The sequence below is a fragment of the Cuculus canorus genome, chromosome 5, assembly GCF_017976375.1.
Source record: "Cuculus canorus isolate bCucCan1 chromosome 5, bCucCan1.pri, whole genome shotgun sequence".
In the NCBI taxonomy this organism is placed as follows: Eukaryota; Metazoa; Chordata; class Aves; order Cuculiformes; family Cuculidae; genus Cuculus; species Cuculus canorus.
In genome coordinates this window covers 56,307,300-56,326,156 of record NC_071405.1, presented here as the reverse complement: position 1 = coordinate 56,326,156, position 18,857 = coordinate 56,307,300, and the positions used below count along the sequence as shown (strand labels likewise).

Sequence of the window (18,857 nt, the reverse complement as noted above, 5' to 3'; positions counted from 1 at the left end):
CAGTTGTTGTCTACCCAAATTGATTCCAAAATGCTTCAGCACTGACTTGTAAGATTCTTCTGATGCTGATCTAAGGAAGGTCAAACATGCTGGAGCACTTGTGTAGTCAGTGAAGAATTTACCTGAGGCTCTGTCCAGCTTCCTCTTGAACTTGCTGGGGTTTGGGCCAGACTCATATAAACAGCAAATCTAATTTGTCAAGACTGTTCCCATCCTAGTTTAGTGACCTTTGTGCCTTGCTGTGGGGAAGTAAAAGAAATGTTACTGGATGTTTAGTGCAAAATATCCATTTGTTAAGCAAAGGTACATTCATCTGTCCACCCACGTAAGGTGAGCAATGTGATGGTTTGTTCTTCCTCAGTTACAAACCTACAGTTATGCACTCTAACAGATTGTGATTAGTAGTTGTCTTGTTCTGTTTTGGGTTTTTTTTGTTTGTTTGTTTGTTGGTTTTTGGTTGTGGGTTTTTTTCCTTTCCTATAAGAATATTTTCAGTTAAGGAGGATTTGGTTTTCATCTCTGTGTGGTGTCAGACTGCCAGTGAAAGAAGTGACTGAAATACAGCTCAGGTTCTTGGTGCAGAAAAAAAGGGTGCAAGACCCCTGCTAGGATGCAGGAGTCTTACTTGAAGAAGAAAGAAATGCACAGTGCCAAGTAACCAAGACTGTAGAGACGTCCCTTTTGTATGGTGGTGTGCCTGTGCAAAGAAAGTACTGGGCAGCTTTTATAATTCTGTGGCAAGTATCCAGTCAGATTGAAGTATATTTTAACTTTGTCTTGTATGGGTAGGTGGAGTCTATTGTACTTGATCCTTGCCACAACAAGCTCATCCTGCTTGGGTTTTGGAAGTGGTCTGATGTGACCTAGGCACAGGAAAATCTGGTGATTTGATGGGAAACTGAGTGGAGGTGCATACTTGCTTCACAATTTTTCATTTGTATATTAAAAAAATGTCTATATATTAAATACCTAGTGTTTTGGAATGGCATTTGCAGAAACTCCAGTGCATAACTATTTCTGCCTGTCAGACTGGAAATGTCAGTTTCTTTACCTCTAAACAGAGTTTCAGTGATGTTCAAAATTTTTGGACGTCTCATCAGTTATTTTCTTCCTATCTTCCCGTAGTGTGTGCTGGCAGAGAACCATCTCTGTTGAGAGATGATGTAAACTTTAGTACCTCTTAGAAATGGGGCCTTTGGGAGTAGAGCTCTGCACCCTTCACACACAGTGATGCAATGTTTAAAACCGTTGTTTGTGTGTCCTCAAAGCTTGATGAATCAGGATACTGGGAATAACTTTAAGGCTGGGATGTCAGTAACCCTCTAGTAAGTTGGTAACTTCTGTAACTTGGCTCTCTTTCTCTTCCCTGCCTGGCATGAACATTTATTTTAAGATGTCTCATAAGTTCTGGGATAATTCCAAGAACATGTGTTTTGGGGGGGAGTTGATGAAATTCCTGCATCTTTCTCTGTATTTCAGATATAACCCAGTGCCATTGTGAATCTAAGCTGATGGTATTGGGAAGGTCAATGGTTACAATATGCCTACTTAGTGCCCCACAAATTTAAAGGAATTTCTTTAATCTTCTGGGCAGCTTCAGTGTATACCCTATGTGCCATGCGTCTTTGGAATTTGCAAGGAATAAATCTGGGGTTATGGTTTGCTGTGTTCCTTGAAACCTGCCCAGCTTTGATTTCAGGCAGAAATGCTGAAAATGCTCCTCTGTAATTTAGTTCGTGTGCCTCAAAAAGCGTCAGTGCACCAAAGCAATATCCAAACAGGAGTGCTCCATCCTGGGTGTGGGCCACACAGCAGCATGTAAACACCACTGAGGGTTAAAAGCAAGCAGCACACTTGGGAGGCATGAGCTGGCAGGAGGACTGGGTCAAGCTGCTCCCAAACCCAGTACCAAACACTTGGGGCACAGAGACACACTCTGAAGTGCTAATAGACAGTTCACATAGGCAGCTATTCCCATCCATCCGCAGCCTCTGACTACAAAGCATATCCTGGAGCAGACTGCTCTGGACACGCATTCTGGCAGCAGGTGGCACCCAGCTTTTTTCACCCCAGTGTGTCAGTGGTTTATTCTGTCAGAAGTGGTAAATGGGCTGCTCTGCCTGGTTCTGTATTACTGTGTGTATACCAGTGTTGCAAACGCGGAGTGTAAGCTTTGCTGCTGTTTGGTGAGATGAAGGGCTGTGCAGAATGAGACTCTGCCTTTTGTTCTGTTAGTCCCCCTGTAGGGCACACATACAGAGACAGTTCAAGAAACCGCTCAAGGAGCATGTGAAAGCTGCCCAGGCTGGAAACATAGGAACGGGTCTCTGTAGTGGAAAACTGAGTTGTTTGTCCCAAGCTTTCTGTGTGCCTCTGTTAAGCTGGACTGAGCCCTGGTTTGCAGAGGTGCTGAGCTCTCAGGTGCCACGAGAACAGAGTTGGTCTAGCAGGGAGCAGAGGTGTTCAGCTTCCTCAGTTTCTTCAGGCATCACTAGTCCCATCACTTGCCCACCCAACTCTTGTCAGGGCCATCTCCAGCAATCTGTAAAATCAGCACCATTGGGTAGTAGCTCTCTCCAACACTGCAGGCCCTGACACTCTTAAGGTCCCATGAGGCCACCTTGCAAGGGACTGTTTAAGTGGTCTGAGAAGGGAGCTGGAGTTGCCCAGAGATGCTCAGTTGTGTTAAGGGTAGAAGGCATTGATGTTCTGGCTGTCTGATCCAGATCCTTTTTAATCTATTTCCCTAGCACATAAACACTGTTTTTCTGTCACAGTGAATGTGACATTTTAAAATCCTTTTGATGCTCTTGGATGCTGTGATGACAAATTACCTAAGGAGGTGGGTGGCGGGAGTGGGGGTGGGGTAGGGAGGAAAGGAGGAGGTGACTAATTCTGCAGTGTCTTCCACGTGTGAAGAGGACAAGTCAGGGACAACTGACTGAACACAGTTATCAACTGCTTCTCTTATTTTATGCCAAGTGGCCTGTGGAGGTGAGGAGGAACCCAATCTGCAGTTATATAGATGCAAATATCCTCCTGAAGCTGTTGCACAAGGAGGCTAAGTCAGACCAAGGTTCTGTAGGTAACTGATGGGGTGCCACAAGCCTTTGAGAGTGCTACCACAATTTAAATGAACACTTGTTTCTTGTTGGCTAGCTGATTTTGGCATGTTACTCAGAAACCTTTTCAGTGTAGGTGGCATTTTACAGTAGAAGGGGAATTGAAAAATGAGCTACTGCCTGGCCCCGAAGGGCTTGTGGTATTACTCAGGAGAAGGTGAAGAGAGGGAACATACTCCATTTCCTGCAGCTAGTTAGCAGAGACACGCTGTACGTGGCTCCCAAACAGTTCTAGATGCCTCCTGTGGCATAAAAAGGCGTAGGGATGTTGTCCTGTCTGCTTCAGGCTGCTGTTGCAAGAGGAGTTTTCCCCCTCAGCAGTCAACTCTTTACCATTGCCTGAAGAGGTACTGTTAAACTGCTGAGAATATTTATAGCACTCAAACAGGTCCCCACAGTTTAGCAAGAAACACCCCTCTCAGACTGTGGATGGAGCAAGGCCTTTGTCTGTGTGCCTTAATGTGAAATGTGCCACAAGTCTGTCACTTCAGCTGATTCTAAGTGTTGGATAGACTTAAAATGAAAGCAAGCTTTAGCCTCATGAGGCACAGGATTAAAACCTTGCTTACAAATTACAGAAAGGAAAAATAAAACACAAAAGAGGCAACAGTTAGTACTCATGAGGTACAGAGCAGTGGCTTCTCTGAAGGTTATTTAAAAATAAATGTCCTCAAGAACAAAGCCTTCTGCTTAGACCCCTGTTAACCTTTTTTCTCAAGAAGTAAATTGAATTGCAATTATAAAGCTGGCTGAACTCATACCAGAGGGGTTTTGGCTTTACTCAGCACTTCATCTTGGGGTTTACTGGCATTTACGAGGCACTACCTATGATGCATTCCCACATGTGATTAGGTTCAGGGGTTGCTTGCACTGCAGCAACAAAGCAGATTTTTCCACAGTGGAGTGAATCTCTGAAGTTTTCATTTGCTTCTTAAATCTGCCCAGAAGCCACTTGCTTGAACTTTGCCCAGCTGTTTCTCACTGTTTGTCACACAGTAAGTGGGACACTTAGAGGCAGGACCGGGAATGCAGGACTGGGGAACGCCTGCCCCAGGGGTTAAGGGCAGACCTGGATCACCAAGCTGTGGTGAAACAGGGTGAGCTGGAAGCCGATGTGGATTTCTCCCTCTTCCAGCCAGGCAAGGCACCAGCACAGGGTATTGGGGCTGTTCTGTAAGGTCACTGTGACCTGACAGGAAAGGAAATTGTAAGCAATACAAATATCCTGTTTTCAGTGCAGTTTCCTCATCTGTGATTTGTTGGTTTGATTTGAACAGCTATTAAATTCTAAGAGAAAATTTATAGCATGTGCTGTGTCTATACCCAGTAGTCTGGATAGAGGAGATGCGAGGAGAAACATGAAGTGCATTCCACACTCCAGACTTCACAGATGTATCTGTTTTAGAGATATTTAGGGGTTTTAGAAGTATTTTTATAATACAACTAATTTCTTTTTAGAAACAAGCTTGACTACTTGCTCCTACTAAAGCAAAGCTCTGTTCCCCATACTGTTGGTGGTGTATCTGTGTAAAACAGCTAGACTTGGTGTGCCCTTACTGGCTTTCAGGATGCCCCCTGGGGCAGCTCTGTACCTTGACATTGTACCCGCTGTACAGTGGGGCATTTGCTTTCTTCACTCATCTGGGTAGGAAGTGTCATTCTAGTTCCATATCAGGCTAATAGAAAAGCCTGGCTGTTAGGTTCCTCTTAGTCTCTAGTGAAACAGTTGTGGGGAAGAGATAGCACCAAAGATTTTCTGGGCTTTTCTCATGTGGAATCTCTATTATGACAAACTTGCATGTCGCTGCTCAAAAATATCACCTGTCTGATGCCTGCCAACTAGTTTGTACTACTGGGATAACAAGCAGTATTTAGCAATCACTGAAGACATACCAGAGGTGAAACTGAGCGATGTTCTCTGCTGTTGTGCAAGTCTTTCTTCTCGGTTTTGGTAGTTTCTTAATTTAGTGGGTGTTTGTAGGTGGAAGTCTGCCTATGTGTCCTTTTGTGCAACAGATGTCATCCTCTGAGGTGTGCTCCATGATGCTTTTTCTTTTTCCCAGATTGTCCCCAGCCACCGCAGCCTGAAAATGGAGGCTATAAATGCCACCCCAGCCCCTGCAACAACCCTCTGACTGCGGGCACAGTCATAGAGTATATGTGCAGTGAAGGTTACATGCTGAAAGGAGATTACAAATACCTGACCTGCAAGAATGGAGAGTGGAACCCAGCCATGGAAGTCAGCTGCAGGCTTAGCCCGGGTGAGTGTTCCCTAACTCCAGTGGGAAAATTGCCCTTGCATTGGCTTTTCACATTATCTTTAAACATCGAGTCAGTGTGGTGCTGAGGAAGTCCATATGGCTTCTCTAGCAATTTCGTAAATATGGTTCACAATTTAATAAAAATATCTCTTCCATAACAGCCCATGGGCTGCATGCTCACAATCCCTCATGCAAGGAGACAACCCATGGAAAGGGATATAAAGTAGGCAGTTTACTTGTGTGGAGTCTCCTATTTTGACAACTCTCATCCCAGAAAGGGGGAGGCCCTGACTGAAGTATTTTCCATGTTGTCTGTTTTTACTCCTGGTGGATTTGACACCGCATCTCCCTTAGTGGTGTACCTGGCTGTTCATATGTGCACATATATGTGTATGTAGAGCTGATCTTCGTTGCAAACAGGTTAACGAAGTGTTGGCCTCCTGTTGCAGCAAGCGGGAAAGGACATTGCTGACGAATGATTTCTGCTTCTGTCCAAATGCAAGTGGACAGCTTTTGTTTTGTAGGTCTCTCCCAGCTGAATAGGAATTCCTCCATCAAAGCAGGAAAGTGAAATGGTTCACAGGAACATGTTCAGCCTGCAGCTCTTAGTTTGCCTATGGCTTTTCTGGTTTTAAAAGCCTGCATACTGGATAAAGGCCTCCTGCACCCTCCAACTCCTTGCACTCTTTGTTTTGTTTGTTGATAGAGTATTACTGCTCAGCCATCATGTGTCAGCAAGATGTACGCTCCCGGATTAAGTCTCACAACCCATAAAGCAAAATGTGTTATCTTAATCAGAAGGAAACAGAAAAGCACCTTCTTTGAGCTCTTTATGGCTCTCATTGCATATCTGCGATCTCTGGAACATCCTGTCCTGTCCCAAAGGCACTGTCTTCTTAGTCTTCGTCACAGCCACTCTAATAGCCCCTTCCTGCGATGTATAAAGGGGAGGGAACTGGGAGTGTACTTGCCGGAAGGTAGATCCTGAAGACACTTTTCTAATTCAGCGTAAGCTTCCTTTCCACAGTGGTCCTCTTTCCCCTTTCTGCACCCAGGCTGGAGAACAAAGCTGCAGTGTTCCCTTGGTGGCAGTCCTGCATGATGGCTCTTGGTCTACATCAGGACTGAAGATACTGTGTTGTGATGAACAGCAATCTCTCAGATTCTGTTAGCATTTTTTATCAAAAATCTGGGGCCTCGAAAAGGCCTCTGACCCAGTGAAAAAGCCATTGTTTTCACAGCACAGGCTTTGAAACAACTGATCAGGGTCAGAGACAGATGATATTTAACTAGCAGGTATATCTCACAGGGCTAAAAGGAGGAGATGGGAGACTGTAGAGCAGAAGGCAGTAGGTCTTTGAATGATTGGTAATGGGTAAGATCCCACCTGCTCCATACAGAGTAAAAGAAATCTCTAGCAGTCATCAGATGTTTTGCGTAGCTCTGAGCCTGACAACCTCATAGCCTTTTGACAGTTTATTATGAGTTAGTGTGCATTTTATTTCAGTATGAGGTGGTGAGTGTGCTGGAGTGTACCCTGGGTGATGAGCAGTTTTACAGCATTGTGTACCGATGCTGAAAACAGAGCACCTCTATATACCTACCCTGCTTTCCTTTTAGCGTACTCAGTGCCCTGGAGAAATCCTCATTCAACCCTGTTTGCCATAGGGAAAAACATACCAGACATTGTTTTTCCTTGGAGAGAGGTTGAGCTACTTCTCAAAAATTTCAAGAAAACAAATTCAAATCAACTCAGCCAATAGGTTTGACCCCAAGAGAAGATCCAGAAAATGTAAACTGGCTTTTCAGCTTACATGCCTATTTGGGGCATAGATTTCAGGCTGTAGGCTTAAAAACAGTGGTCCTCCAGCCTTTTTTTCTTCTGTTTGCATGCTCTTCTTCCTCCTCATCCTTGCCTGTAGGTGTGTCCTACATCCATCTGCAGTTTGAGACCTGTGCTCCTGAAGAATGCATTGAGCATAGCAAAAAGGAATTGAGGAATTGCATACATGGGAATGTCCTGAATGTGGAATGCATGATAGTTTTTTCTCTGTTCGGAAGTGAGGTTCTCTACCAAAGACATTAAATTAGGGACAGAGGTAACACATATACAGGCCGTTATTTGCTCTAGGGAGGTGAAGGGACTAGTATAGCATTCTAGATGTGATACGCGGTGCTCAGCGATACCAGCTAAAGCCCATTCTCTCTTCACTCTTTATTCCCATCTTGCAAGGGACTTTTAAAAGCCAAATTGATTCTCTTGCACTCACACAGCACAGGGGAGGAAGGAGCAATGTGAACAGGGTACACAGCTGGTGAGGAGGCTGGAGAACAAGTCTTATGAGGAGCGGCTGAGAGAGCTGGGATTGTTTAGCCTGGAGAAGAGGAGGCTGAGGGGAGACCCTATTACTCTCTACAACTACCTGAAAGGAGGTTGTGGAGGGGAGGGAGCTGGCCTCTTCTCCCAAGTGACAGGGGACAGGACAAGGGGGAATGGCCTCAAGCTCCGCCAGGGGAGGTTCAGGCTGGTATCAGAAAAAAATTTTTCATGGACTCATCGGGCACTGGAACAGGCTGCCCAGGGAGGTGGTCGAATCACCTTCCCTGAAGGTGTTTAAGGAACGGGTGGATGAAGGGCTTAGGGGCATGATTTAGGGAGTGTTAGGAATGGTTGGACTCGATGATCCGGTGGGTCCTTTCCAACCTGGTGTTTCTATGATATCTAACACTGAAAACTCAGCATCCTGAACTAACATCTGCTTTCCCTCTGTTCCCTGGCACATGTTTGTGTAAGAAAGGAACTGAGTATTTGCTGTGTCTTAAATATACCCAGCCAGGTGACTTCCACCCCTTCCTTTGGGAGACTGTTCCATTAGCCAAGAAAACACATTATTTGGAGCTTTTTCTATTGTTTAGCCTAATATCCTTCTTATTGTGCTAGACAGTTATTGGCCTTGCTGGTGACATCAGGGCATTTTTGTAGCTTTTGCTCAACCAGATCTATATATAACGTGACCCTTACCACCCTCTATCAGTTCCCATGGCCTCCTAGCACTCCTTTTCTGTTTGCCGTGTGTTTTTCCGAAGAACCCTTATTATGTGCATGTCATGGTTTAGATTCCCTTTACAGCTGATGGAGAGGTGTCAGATTGAGCTCTGGACTGTTCTCTAAGACAGAGCTGGTGTGCTTTGACTGTATGGGAAATGAGTTTCTCACATGTGCACCCAAGTATAATTCCTGCGGCAGGCTATGTGGATGTTTTTCCTTCCCTATGGCAATATTTAAGGGGGTGAATCACTTTGCCTTATGTTTCTCTTGGTTTTGTAGAAAAGGACTCTCCCCCAACAATTGGAGTTCCCACGCTGTCCATAGTAGCCTCCACTGCAAGCTCCGTCGCCCTGATTCTGCTCTTAGTTGTGCTGTTTGTTTTGCTGCAGCCAAAGCTGAAGTCGTTCCATCATAGCAGGTAAGCATAGCTGGGGTTTGGAGGGCCTCAGAGGCATCCTGTTTCTTTGCAGCAGGAACCCATTAAGGAACTTGGCTTAGGCCTTCATTTTGGCGCAACTTATCTCCTCACTTCTCTGCTCCTCTTTTCATCACCTCAGTGGCACCTCTGCCCCATGGTCCAGCAGTAGGCTGAAATGGTGGTCTGTGGTGTTCAGCTGCGGCCCCCATTCATGCCATCCTTGCTCTTTTTCCTTGGCCTTGAATGTGAAAAGTTACGATCCCTACTAGTCTGGCTACAGTTCAGTCTCTGCCTCTTCTAGCCTTGGATATCTATCAAGTGTGTCTGGATGTGTGTATATATATATATATATACACATATATATGTATCTTGGCCAGTCTGTTTGTGAGGTCCTTTGGACACAAACTCAATTGGTACTGATTAGATAAACACACCAATCTGCCATTGTTCCCTTTTATGGGAGGAGGACTCTACTGACCTGGATTTGTGGATGAGTGAAGGGACTCAGCCATAACACTGCTGCCAGCTGAGGTCAACAAGGTCACTGTGGACACTCTTCTGAACCAGCTACTAGTACCCCTTAAAGAAGAGCAGAGATATGGCTGTCGAGCTGTAGGGAGACGGAGAGGTGAGGCCCTGGAGTGTGCCCTTTTCTGAAGAAGTCCAAACTATTGGAAAATAAAAATTCAATCTCGAGGCTCTGACTCATGAGCCTAGGTGATTCACACCAGGCAATTTAAGACCTGTCTACCCTACCCCACCCTACCAGAGGTTATCTCAACAGCACCAAAGGTAGCAGAACAGGCAGCACTGGGTGTTGCAAAATACGGCAGTGTAACAAGCTGAAATCAGCAGTGGTTAGAGCTCTTCTTTATCTGCAGGCCATGACAGCAGAGGGCTCTGCGTCGTGATATTTGTCAGATTTAGCTATGGAGGCACTGTGACCTTTTCAGCTCTGGCTGCTAAATCCATCCGGCAATGTGAATTACAGCTCCTGCTCATGTTTATGGCAATTCACAGTAGGGGTTCAAGGTCATGGTTGCTTGACCTCGTAAAACCACCATTCATGCTTCTGTCTGTTTTCTCCTAAATAAGTCAGTGGTGAGCATTAGGGTTCTGCTGTGGGAGGTTACTGGAGTTCTCAGCAATGTTTATATAAAAATATAAATGCGCAATTTGATTTTTTTTTTTTCTTTTTTCCCTTCCTTCCTCTTTGTTGCTTTTGAGACGAGACCAAGGTGTGTCTGGAGATCAGGTCTCTATCATGGTGGATGGTGTCCAAGTGGCCTTGCCATCCTATGAAGAAGCGGTGTATGGCAGCACAGGGAACTGCATTCCACCCACAGACTCACGAGTGCAGATCGTGCTCTCAGAGGGAGCTGGGCAGAATGGAGCCAGAGAGACGCAGCAGCAGGACCAAGGGGCTTGCAATAGCTTTGAAAGAGAAGATGAAGCCCCCGGACATTCTGGACTGTGTGAAGCCAGTGGCTCTCAGCGCTCTGAAACTGTTCTTGTGCATCAGGCTGCTACCTCTTCCTGGGTAGCTGGCATGGCTAGCAGTAGACCTGTTCACAAAGAGGTCCAAGATTCAGAAAGCAGTGACGTACAGAGCCTTTTATCACTCACTTCCTCTGAGGAATACACAGACGGTAAGTGACTTGGGCAAGACATGCTGAATGAGACCCATGTAAGAGTAGGTTCTGCAGTTGACTACCTAGGATGAAAACAGCAAGGAATGCCCTCTACGTACATCAGGCATCTGAGGAGCTTTTGAAAAGAGGTGTACCAGTCTCCATGACATGTTTTATGACTTGGATGTGCAAAGAGTATTTAATACCCTCTTGAAGTATGTAATACTTTTAGACTGGGAGCCTAGGGCAGTCTGGAAAGGCTGGTAAGGTTCTGTTGCTCACTCCTGTCTTAGCAAAGGATTTGCAGAGAAATGCCAGCCTCCAGCATCACAGTGCAAATGTAATAAAATAGCTGTGTTTGTGGAAAATGAGTTGGTTGGAGCAGGAGGATATGCTTGGAATACAAACCCTCTGTGATGTTTGAGCTTTTTCACTTTCTACACTGTTTTGCTAAGCAGCTTACTGCCACAGTGCATACAGTGCTGCAGCCCTGGCATGTGAGGAAACCTAAAAGGGATATATTTGAACTTACTGTACAGTGTAGAGAAGAAAGTCTGTTAAACAGTGCCTCTTGTGTTCTTCACTTCTGTTCTGTCCTGAAGGCTTGGCTTTACAATGCCAGAACTGATGGGAAGCCACAGCTTAAGATTGCTTCCGTAGAGACTACTGTGTCTTAGGCAAGAAGTGTAACTGGCTTGTAGGTAGCTCGGGGCAGAACTTCTCCTTTCCACGGTGTCAAACCCTACAGGTCTAGTAATGCCAAGCAGAACCCTTGCAGTAAAAACAGTTAAAATGGATTTCTGCTAAAGGGCAGAACTGGCAACCTGTCCTGAGACGGGCATTAATAAACCTGAAGTGTGCAAACAGGAGAAATCCAGCAGTGGAGCTTAACAAACATCGTCTGCAGTGTAGACAGTAGAGGATGTTGCTTCTGCACTGTTGTCATTTTTATCACTGCCTGAAACGTGTATTGCCTCCAACGTGTATTGCCTCCAAGGCATGCTGTACAGTAGCAGGTTGCCCCTGGCAGCAGGAGACCATATAACTCATACTTATGGCTTAAAGATGAGGAAGCTGCAGCTCCTGAGGGAGGTTGCATTTCTTCAGGTTCAGTAAGGACAGGTGTGATCCACATTATCTCCAACCATGCTTGTCGTAGTTAGAAATATGTTGCACATTTTAAAGAAGTGGAGATTGATGAGGTCTTGGGAAAGGAGGGTACTGTTACTCTTAAGGGAAGTTATTGCCTTCCTCTGAACACTGGTGAGGCTTTGCTGGGAAAACTGTATCTTGTGGGGACCTCCAGTTCAAGACAGATATGAAGAAGGTGGACACGCTCTGTTGGAGGCCTAACAAGATAGCTCAGAGCCTGCGGGGAGTGACTGAGGGAGCTGGGCTGGTGAAGCAGCAACTGAAGTCTAAGTCAACAATTACTTTGCAGGGAGTTGAAAGAACTGTGGAGCCAAACTCTTCTCAGCCAGGTGATATAACGTGGGGCAGTGGTCACAAGCTGAAACTTGACAGATTGAGATTGGGCGTTAGGAAAGTATTTTGTACTAGGAGGGTGATGCAGGACCAGATGGGCACCCAGAGGTGTGATGACGTGTGTGTCCTTGGAGATATTCAGGGCTGGAGCTGGTGATGGTCCTGTTTGCAGGGGCAGGTTGGAGCAGAGCCATCCAGAGGGCCCTTCTGCTGTGTTGTGATGACAGGGAGACCACTGCAGATCATGCTATGGAAGTGGAGCCTGTCTTGCTTTCACCAGTAGTTTTTCTGTTGTGCATTGAAATGCTAAAGTTTGACTACTTTTTCTTTTTTTTTCCTCTCCATTCAGATATTCCCTTATTGAAGGAAGCATGAGGCCTGCTGTGTTTGTCTAGCCTTCTCTCTCTTGGATTTCTTCCTCCTCCCCCTGCCTTCGGGACAGAAGCACTCTGTGCAGCCTTCCCTGTCCTTGCGAGCTGTGCCCTGGATTACCTCCAAGTAAAGATGCCCTCAGCTGAAGATCCAAAGGATGTTGCCAGATGTTGCCTCCTGGATGCACCAGTGGAGTTGGTGCAGCGCTGGCTTCCCCATTCCATCTGCATCAGGGGCTCAAGGAACAGAGTGGATTTGAGCTCTCCTCCCTTCTTCCCCAGCCAGATGTTTGACAGCAGTCTCTGAAGAGCTGCTCTTTTCTTGTGCCTTTCTCCTCCTCACACCGGCTTGTTGCAGCTTATCAGCGCCTCTAGCCCTTCTGCTGCCCAGAATAGCAGGGGTTAAAACTACTCGCTCACCGAGCGCAGGCACAGTTTATATATGCGTATATATGTTATACAGCTCTTCTTCCAGCATCCTTGTTGTGATAGGGCAGGACAAAACGCCTCACTGGGACTGAAGCTGGGCTTGGGAGGGATCCCGGTTATGGCAGCTCATGATGCCTAGAAGCGCCTCAGATGAGGTGAGCTGTGTGACAACTTGGCTGTGCAATAACAGTTCATGGAGAATTGGTAGAGCACTAAAGGCTGAGAAGTCTGACATGTAGGAATGCCCTCTGCCCTCTTGTCAAAAACCATCTCTGAAGGAGCCCATTCCTGAAAAGTCACTCGTGTCCTCCTTCCTTCTCTACCTGTGCAGCCCACTTGGTTATGCTGTGGTTCTAGAAGCTGGGACTGGGACTGTACCACTTTGGTCTGGTGCCAGAGCATCTCCTGATGTTAGGTTGTAGGAGAGCCTTGGAGAACGACCAGTGGTTAGCAGGGTCCAGAAAGCTTGGAGGATGTGGCTTTCAGTTAACGAACCCTGTGAAACTATGAGTTAACCCCACTCACTGAGGCATCAGAACTGGAACCAAACTTGTGGCCCTGCTCTTCTGAATAAGCTGTGTATCTCAAACCTTATTCAGTTAAGGTAGTTCTGCACTAAAGCTTGGGTTCCTTTTGATCAGATATTTAGGCAGGGGTAGCGCTTTCCAGTTGTAATCTGGAAGTGGTTCTGGTGTTTGAAAATATCAAGAGAAAAAAATGCCTGTAGGTAATGAATGGCTGGTGCCATTGGTACAAATTTCCTTTCTAGCCACACTAGATACCTTGGTACTTGAATCCTGGGTAGTTACCATCTCAGAGGCTAGTGTATCTTCCTAGTTCCATACAGCAAGAGTCTGCTGTTAATCCTAAAGGGCTTCAGTGGGCCCCCAGAGAAGGGCGGCTTCTTTTTGGCTGAGTGTAATCATCATTTATAAAGTCTCTGCTCACTACAACACAGTTGCACGTTGCTGTGATGGAAGGTCGACAGCAGTGCCAGAGGATATGATAGCTTATTCCTGAACCTAAGTTTGGAAGATTTGTTCAAGTTATGGCAGCAGGGAAAAGAAAATCCAAAAATACGTATACCTCTGCCCGCACAGTTGCGTGAGGCAGATCAGGATATCCTGATTGCTGTTAACTGGAAGCCACATTCATCTGGGGTAGGTGATTTAATCACAAAAGCATTGTGGTGGTTGTAAGGTTCTTAACCAGGAAGATCTGGACATGTGTTCCCTGGGATTGGTTTCAGCAAGAAGAACTGGCTTCTTAGGTGTATGTACCTTGTCGTAACTGTCTTGAAGTAACTAGGGAAATGTTTGCCCTGTGAGAAGCTGCTAAAGTTTTGAGTTGAAGGAGCAAAATATCATGGCCTTACACATCATATGGTAATGTGCAGGTAAATAAGGATGCTGTCTTTGCTGCTTTGCTTTAGATATATGATCTTCTCTATCCTCACCCTTGTTGTTTCAGAAACATACTGTCACAGCACTTGGTAAAAGTGACACAACATCTTTATGTATAAAATCACTGTAGCTTAGCTCCAGTTCCTGGAAATGGGGATTGGCCATACTATCCAGCCATGTACGCGCTGCTTCTGTTCCTGATTAGCTGTTAAGTCCCAGGACACCTGGGACAGTGCGTGCCTGTGGATGGAAGAATCCTATTTTCCCCATCCTTGAGGGATGTTATTACTTTACAAAATACAGTATTGTAAACTTCCTTCCCTATTGCTCATGTTACCTTGCATTAACACAAGGATCTGATAAATCCAATTCAGGTATTTTTTTGTTCAGTTTGGATGATGAAAATCCCATGTAGTTTTACAGTGAGCTGCAGTGACTCAGCTTCAAACACTGTGGAGGCAAATGTTGTTTACTCATCTGCTACTGGAATTCCAGAAAATAATTGTGGGGAAGTTTGTATTTTGTTAACTCCTACCTTGGAAATAATCTAAGCTTGAGCAAATTATCTCATTCACTGCTTCTATCAGGGCAGATGGAAGGCATTAAGAGAGTGTAGTGGTAAGACTGAGGGTGTGTGAAGGGAAGAGTATGTGACTTCTTTTCTGCTACCTAACCAACTGAGAGCTGGAGGAGTTGCTTTTTACGCATTTAAGGTCCTGTCTACTCAAACTGACCCTCAGCAACCAAGATGTAGAAGTCGGGTACGTGCTGTCATCCTGCAAGGGACAGTCCTTTAACTCAGTGTTAGCATTGGGTAGGTGAAATAATTCTGTAACTCGGCTGGAATCAGATCCTGAGGCCTGACCTTGCCCTGGATGGGCGCCTGCTCAGCCAGGTACCATGTGGCGCTGCTTCCTCTCCCTGCTACTGTATCATAAGCAGCTGCCAGTTTGAGAGAGAAAAATCAGTTTGGGTGGGGAAGAGAAGGGAGCAAGCTGCACAGAAGAAGGAGTGCTTTAACTTTGTCTCATTTTTAGAAATTCTGGGTAATGGCGTTACTAATAAGGGGGTGGAAATGCGGAGGTGGAGAGAAATGTGCAAGAGTAGATCTTGTGATCAGGCATAAACAGGCAGCCTCTCTTGGCTTGCCAAGAAAGTAAACCAGCAGCTCCCAGGCCAGTCTCTTCTGTGCTGGCTGGTAACCCCAGGTGGTGCTTCCAGCGCTTGCAGAAGAGCCTGTTCCCTGCAGCAACACCTGTGGGAATGGGCACCAGGGACCTGTGCAAGCCAGAACATGAAAAACAATTCGGGGGCATCACATTCCTCTCACCCACATCCTCAGCTTTATAGTTAATTTTTATATAAAATGAGGTGTAATGGCTGGGGAGGAACCTGAGAGATATCTGTGTGACAATTTTTTCAAGAGGGAGCGGGGAGCAAGGCCTCACTTTACTGATAATCAAGTCATAGTTACTCAAGCACGTTCGTTATAATTCTGTGGAGGCTGAAAGGTCTGGGAGTCTTTTGGGCAGAGATTTAGGAAAAACTAAATTGCACTCAGTACTGTCTTTACCTGCGGAAGCAAGGGCTGAGGCTTAAAGATCCCTCCGTTGTGAGCTCTGCTGTGTCTTGGGAGTATTCATTATATCTAAGCAAAGACTGTGTCCTGTTTAGCTGTTGCCATAAGTGGATGCTGCCCAGATCTTCAGTGGGGCAGATAGGGGAGCACAGGGGCTCAGCCTTGCAAGATATAACTCAGTAAATTATTGGGTTTTTTGTTTTACTTTCTTTTGCTGATGAGGCCACAGCCTCCTTGCCTTTTATTCCTACCTATGTCTGGCAAAAGAATTCAAGGGCGACATTTCTTCTTATTTAACACTCCCGACATAACCATCTTACATTATGTCATACGTGCTGGATCCTGTGATATTCAAGAATATGAAAATGATTTCATTACATCGGAAAAGTAAAAGTAGCACTTATTTTAAAGGTTTCTGTTATTTTTTTGGAGTCTGATAGGTTAAAAAATTAAAAGGGCATTTCAGCAATTCAAAGTACTATGTGCAATAGAAAAACCTCCTTGCTCTCTTTTGGTTGCGTAGGTTTAAAAAAAAATAAATGAACTGCAAGCTGCTGCAGTGTTTCCAGCCCAGGCAGTGCAGAGCTTGGATCAGCCTGAGAGAACCAGACATGAGGCTGACAGTAACCCCTGGGGAAGCAGAGCGCTCTCCTGTCAGGATCTGCATCATGAAGCTCAGCTCAAATGATTGTGTCGGAGCCTCCTGCCACCTTGAGGGGCGTCAGCAGCATTGGTGAGAGAGAAGTTTTGTGCATTCTGGTTTTAAATAGCTTGTACCTCTCCATCATTAAAAAATGGAGTCGAGAGGAGAGATGTGCTGCAGCATGTGAGCCTGTGGAGTTGTTGCAGAGTTAAAACCTCATGACTTTGAGAAAGAGAAGAGCTTAATGCATTTTTAACCTTTTCCTTAAGCACCAGGGAACTTGCTGTTTAGAAGAATGCTTACTCGGCAGCATGCTGCTTGTTGTTCACCCGTTGGACATCTCCCCTGAGGTTTCTCCTGAGCCTTTCAGCTACAGTGTGGTGATTCTTTTAATGCATTGGAGCCTGTATTTGGCCTTTAGCACATGGAGAAGTTGGATGTGTTAGGAAGAAATCTGTTCCACTTGCCTTGGGGGAGACATCCTGAGATGCTCCCAGAGAGGGGTAACTTGGGTCAGTATTGAGGAATGGAACTAAAAGAGCAACAGGCTCTGCCATTGGAAATAATGTGATGCCTATGTCATTTGCAGCACAGAAAAGGGAACACAAGGCCGGGGGGGGTAAGGAAAAGTTATGACTGAAAACAGGTAATGCCAGCTAATGGGCTTATGCATTCATGACTGGGTTGTAAGGAGGCTTGTGCTTTGGTTAGATGATTTAGCAGACACCAGCAGGCTTGCTGTATAAAAAATATTAACGTTCAACTGGTTGGACACACTGAGATTTCCTTGTTGACCTTTTTTGGAACATTTTTGCAAAATGTGGTTTTACTGTTCCGATAGCAGTTCTTTAAAAAAAGAAATAATCTGCCTTATTACTCTGTCCACATAACTAATTAAATCAATTTCACTTTCTGGTTTCTGTATATAAATGCAATAAATCCCATCCATTTTGCACATCCTGCCTCACCCTTCAGTCCTTACCAGGGAACTACAGGTTGAACTTGCTCTTTGTGAAAACCTTTGTTTGCAAAACTTCATTAGAAAACGTTCATGACACACCTTAAAAGTGCAGAGAGGTTTCCCAGAGCAGGCTTCATTTTAAGGCATATTTTTATACAGGAAATAAGCCCCCTTTCAATCCTTCACCCCTCCTGCCCTTCCACACCAGGACAGAGCATGCCACTTCCCACACTTCTGTTCAGGACCCTCTGTTCAGCACTGCTTCCGAACTCAACCTTCTGCAGATGATGGATGGATGTACCCACCAGAATGGGTTCTACTGATGCTCTGCATAAGCTTTTTGTAAGCTATGCTTTTGCTTCTGTCCTGGGGTGTGCAAGAGGCAACTGAATTGTGCTGTAAAACATTTTAGTTCCGATTCTCAATTCTGCTTCCTTCCAAAAGAAAACAAAGCGAAGTTGTCTGTGAAGCAGATGTCCTGTGATGCGGTGGGTACACTGCTGGTGGTTGCTGATGCAAACGCAAGGGGAGCTTGATTGCCTTTGTGCATTAATCTTTTCTTTCCTGTATGTTTTCTTTTTATCTCAATTGCACCACTATGGAATTATTTGCAGAATGGTACTCCATATATATGTGGGATTTAAAACCATAACTGATGCTGTGCAGGATGTCATTCAATCGGGTTTATTTTGCTTTATTTTATATATATTTTCTGGTATCCTGTACATTGCAGTGGGTGTGAAGATAGTATTTTAATATTTGTACAAAGTTTAATTTAATTGTTCTATGTATATAACTGCATTTCTAAATTAAAAAAAAAGTTCTTTTGAAGTGGATCTGTAGTTTATTGTGTCATTTTTTAACTGCTTGGGCCTTATGGGCCGGAAATCTAGCAGATCATTAGTGATTATGCTGCAGTAGTGCAGTGTCATCCATGTGAAGCCCCCTGATCTAATGTGCAGACTTGCTGCGTGAGGCCGGACAAGGCATTTGTTTGCCTTTGCTTGCAGACTCTGCTGTAGAAAGTATAGCAACTTCCTAATGTGGTGGAGAAAGAGCCCTGTTCTGTCCCTTCATCTGCTCCCCCAAATCAAAGGTATAACCTGTGAGGTTCGAGTTACCCGGGAGCAAGAAACAATGATCAGTTGGCAGTGGAGAGGAAGGGAGCTGGGAGGAGGACACGCAGTTAGTTGCCTCTGCCACCGCAGCAGTAGGAAATGTGTGCCTGCTGGGTCTGTGCGCAGGAGTCCATCCCTAGCAGTAAAGGAAGGGAGGTATGGGCTGGGCAAAAGCCACCAGGAGGCCTCAAGGAGGGAATAAATTTGGGTTTAAATTTGATGTAAGGAGAGAAGATGCATTTTGGGAAGTGTCTGAAGCAACTGCTCTGTGGTTTTCTTGCAGTCCCCTGCTTGCTGGGCTTGGAACCTGCATTGATGACTACGGCACCAGTGACTGCTTGTGGTGTCTCTGTCATTGGTGGGGCCCTTGGGAACAGTAAGTCAGGG

The 18,857-nt window shown here is 45.4% G+C and overlaps 1 protein-coding gene across 5 annotated transcripts in view; it reads left to right on the top strand.

The window, feature by feature from the left end:
• Window positions 1-17,501, top strand: part of SUSD6 (sushi domain containing 6) — an 85,033-nt gene extending 67,532 nt beyond the window's left edge. For all 5 annotated transcript variants that reach the window (XM_054068238.1, XM_054068240.1, XM_054068237.1 and 2 more), the window contains 4 exons: window positions 5,186-5,383; window positions 8,712-8,850; window positions 10,078-10,499; window positions 12,316-17,501. In XM_054068238.1, coding sequence (XP_053924213.1) covers window positions 5,186-5,383; window positions 8,712-8,850; window positions 10,078-10,499; window positions 12,316-12,341 — 785 coding nt within the window. In that variant the 3' untranslated portion in view covers window positions 12,342-17,501. The remainder of the gene's footprint in view (window positions 1-5,185; window positions 5,384-8,711; window positions 8,851-10,077; window positions 10,500-12,315) is intronic.
• Window positions 17,502-18,857: the final 1,356 nt, after the last annotated feature.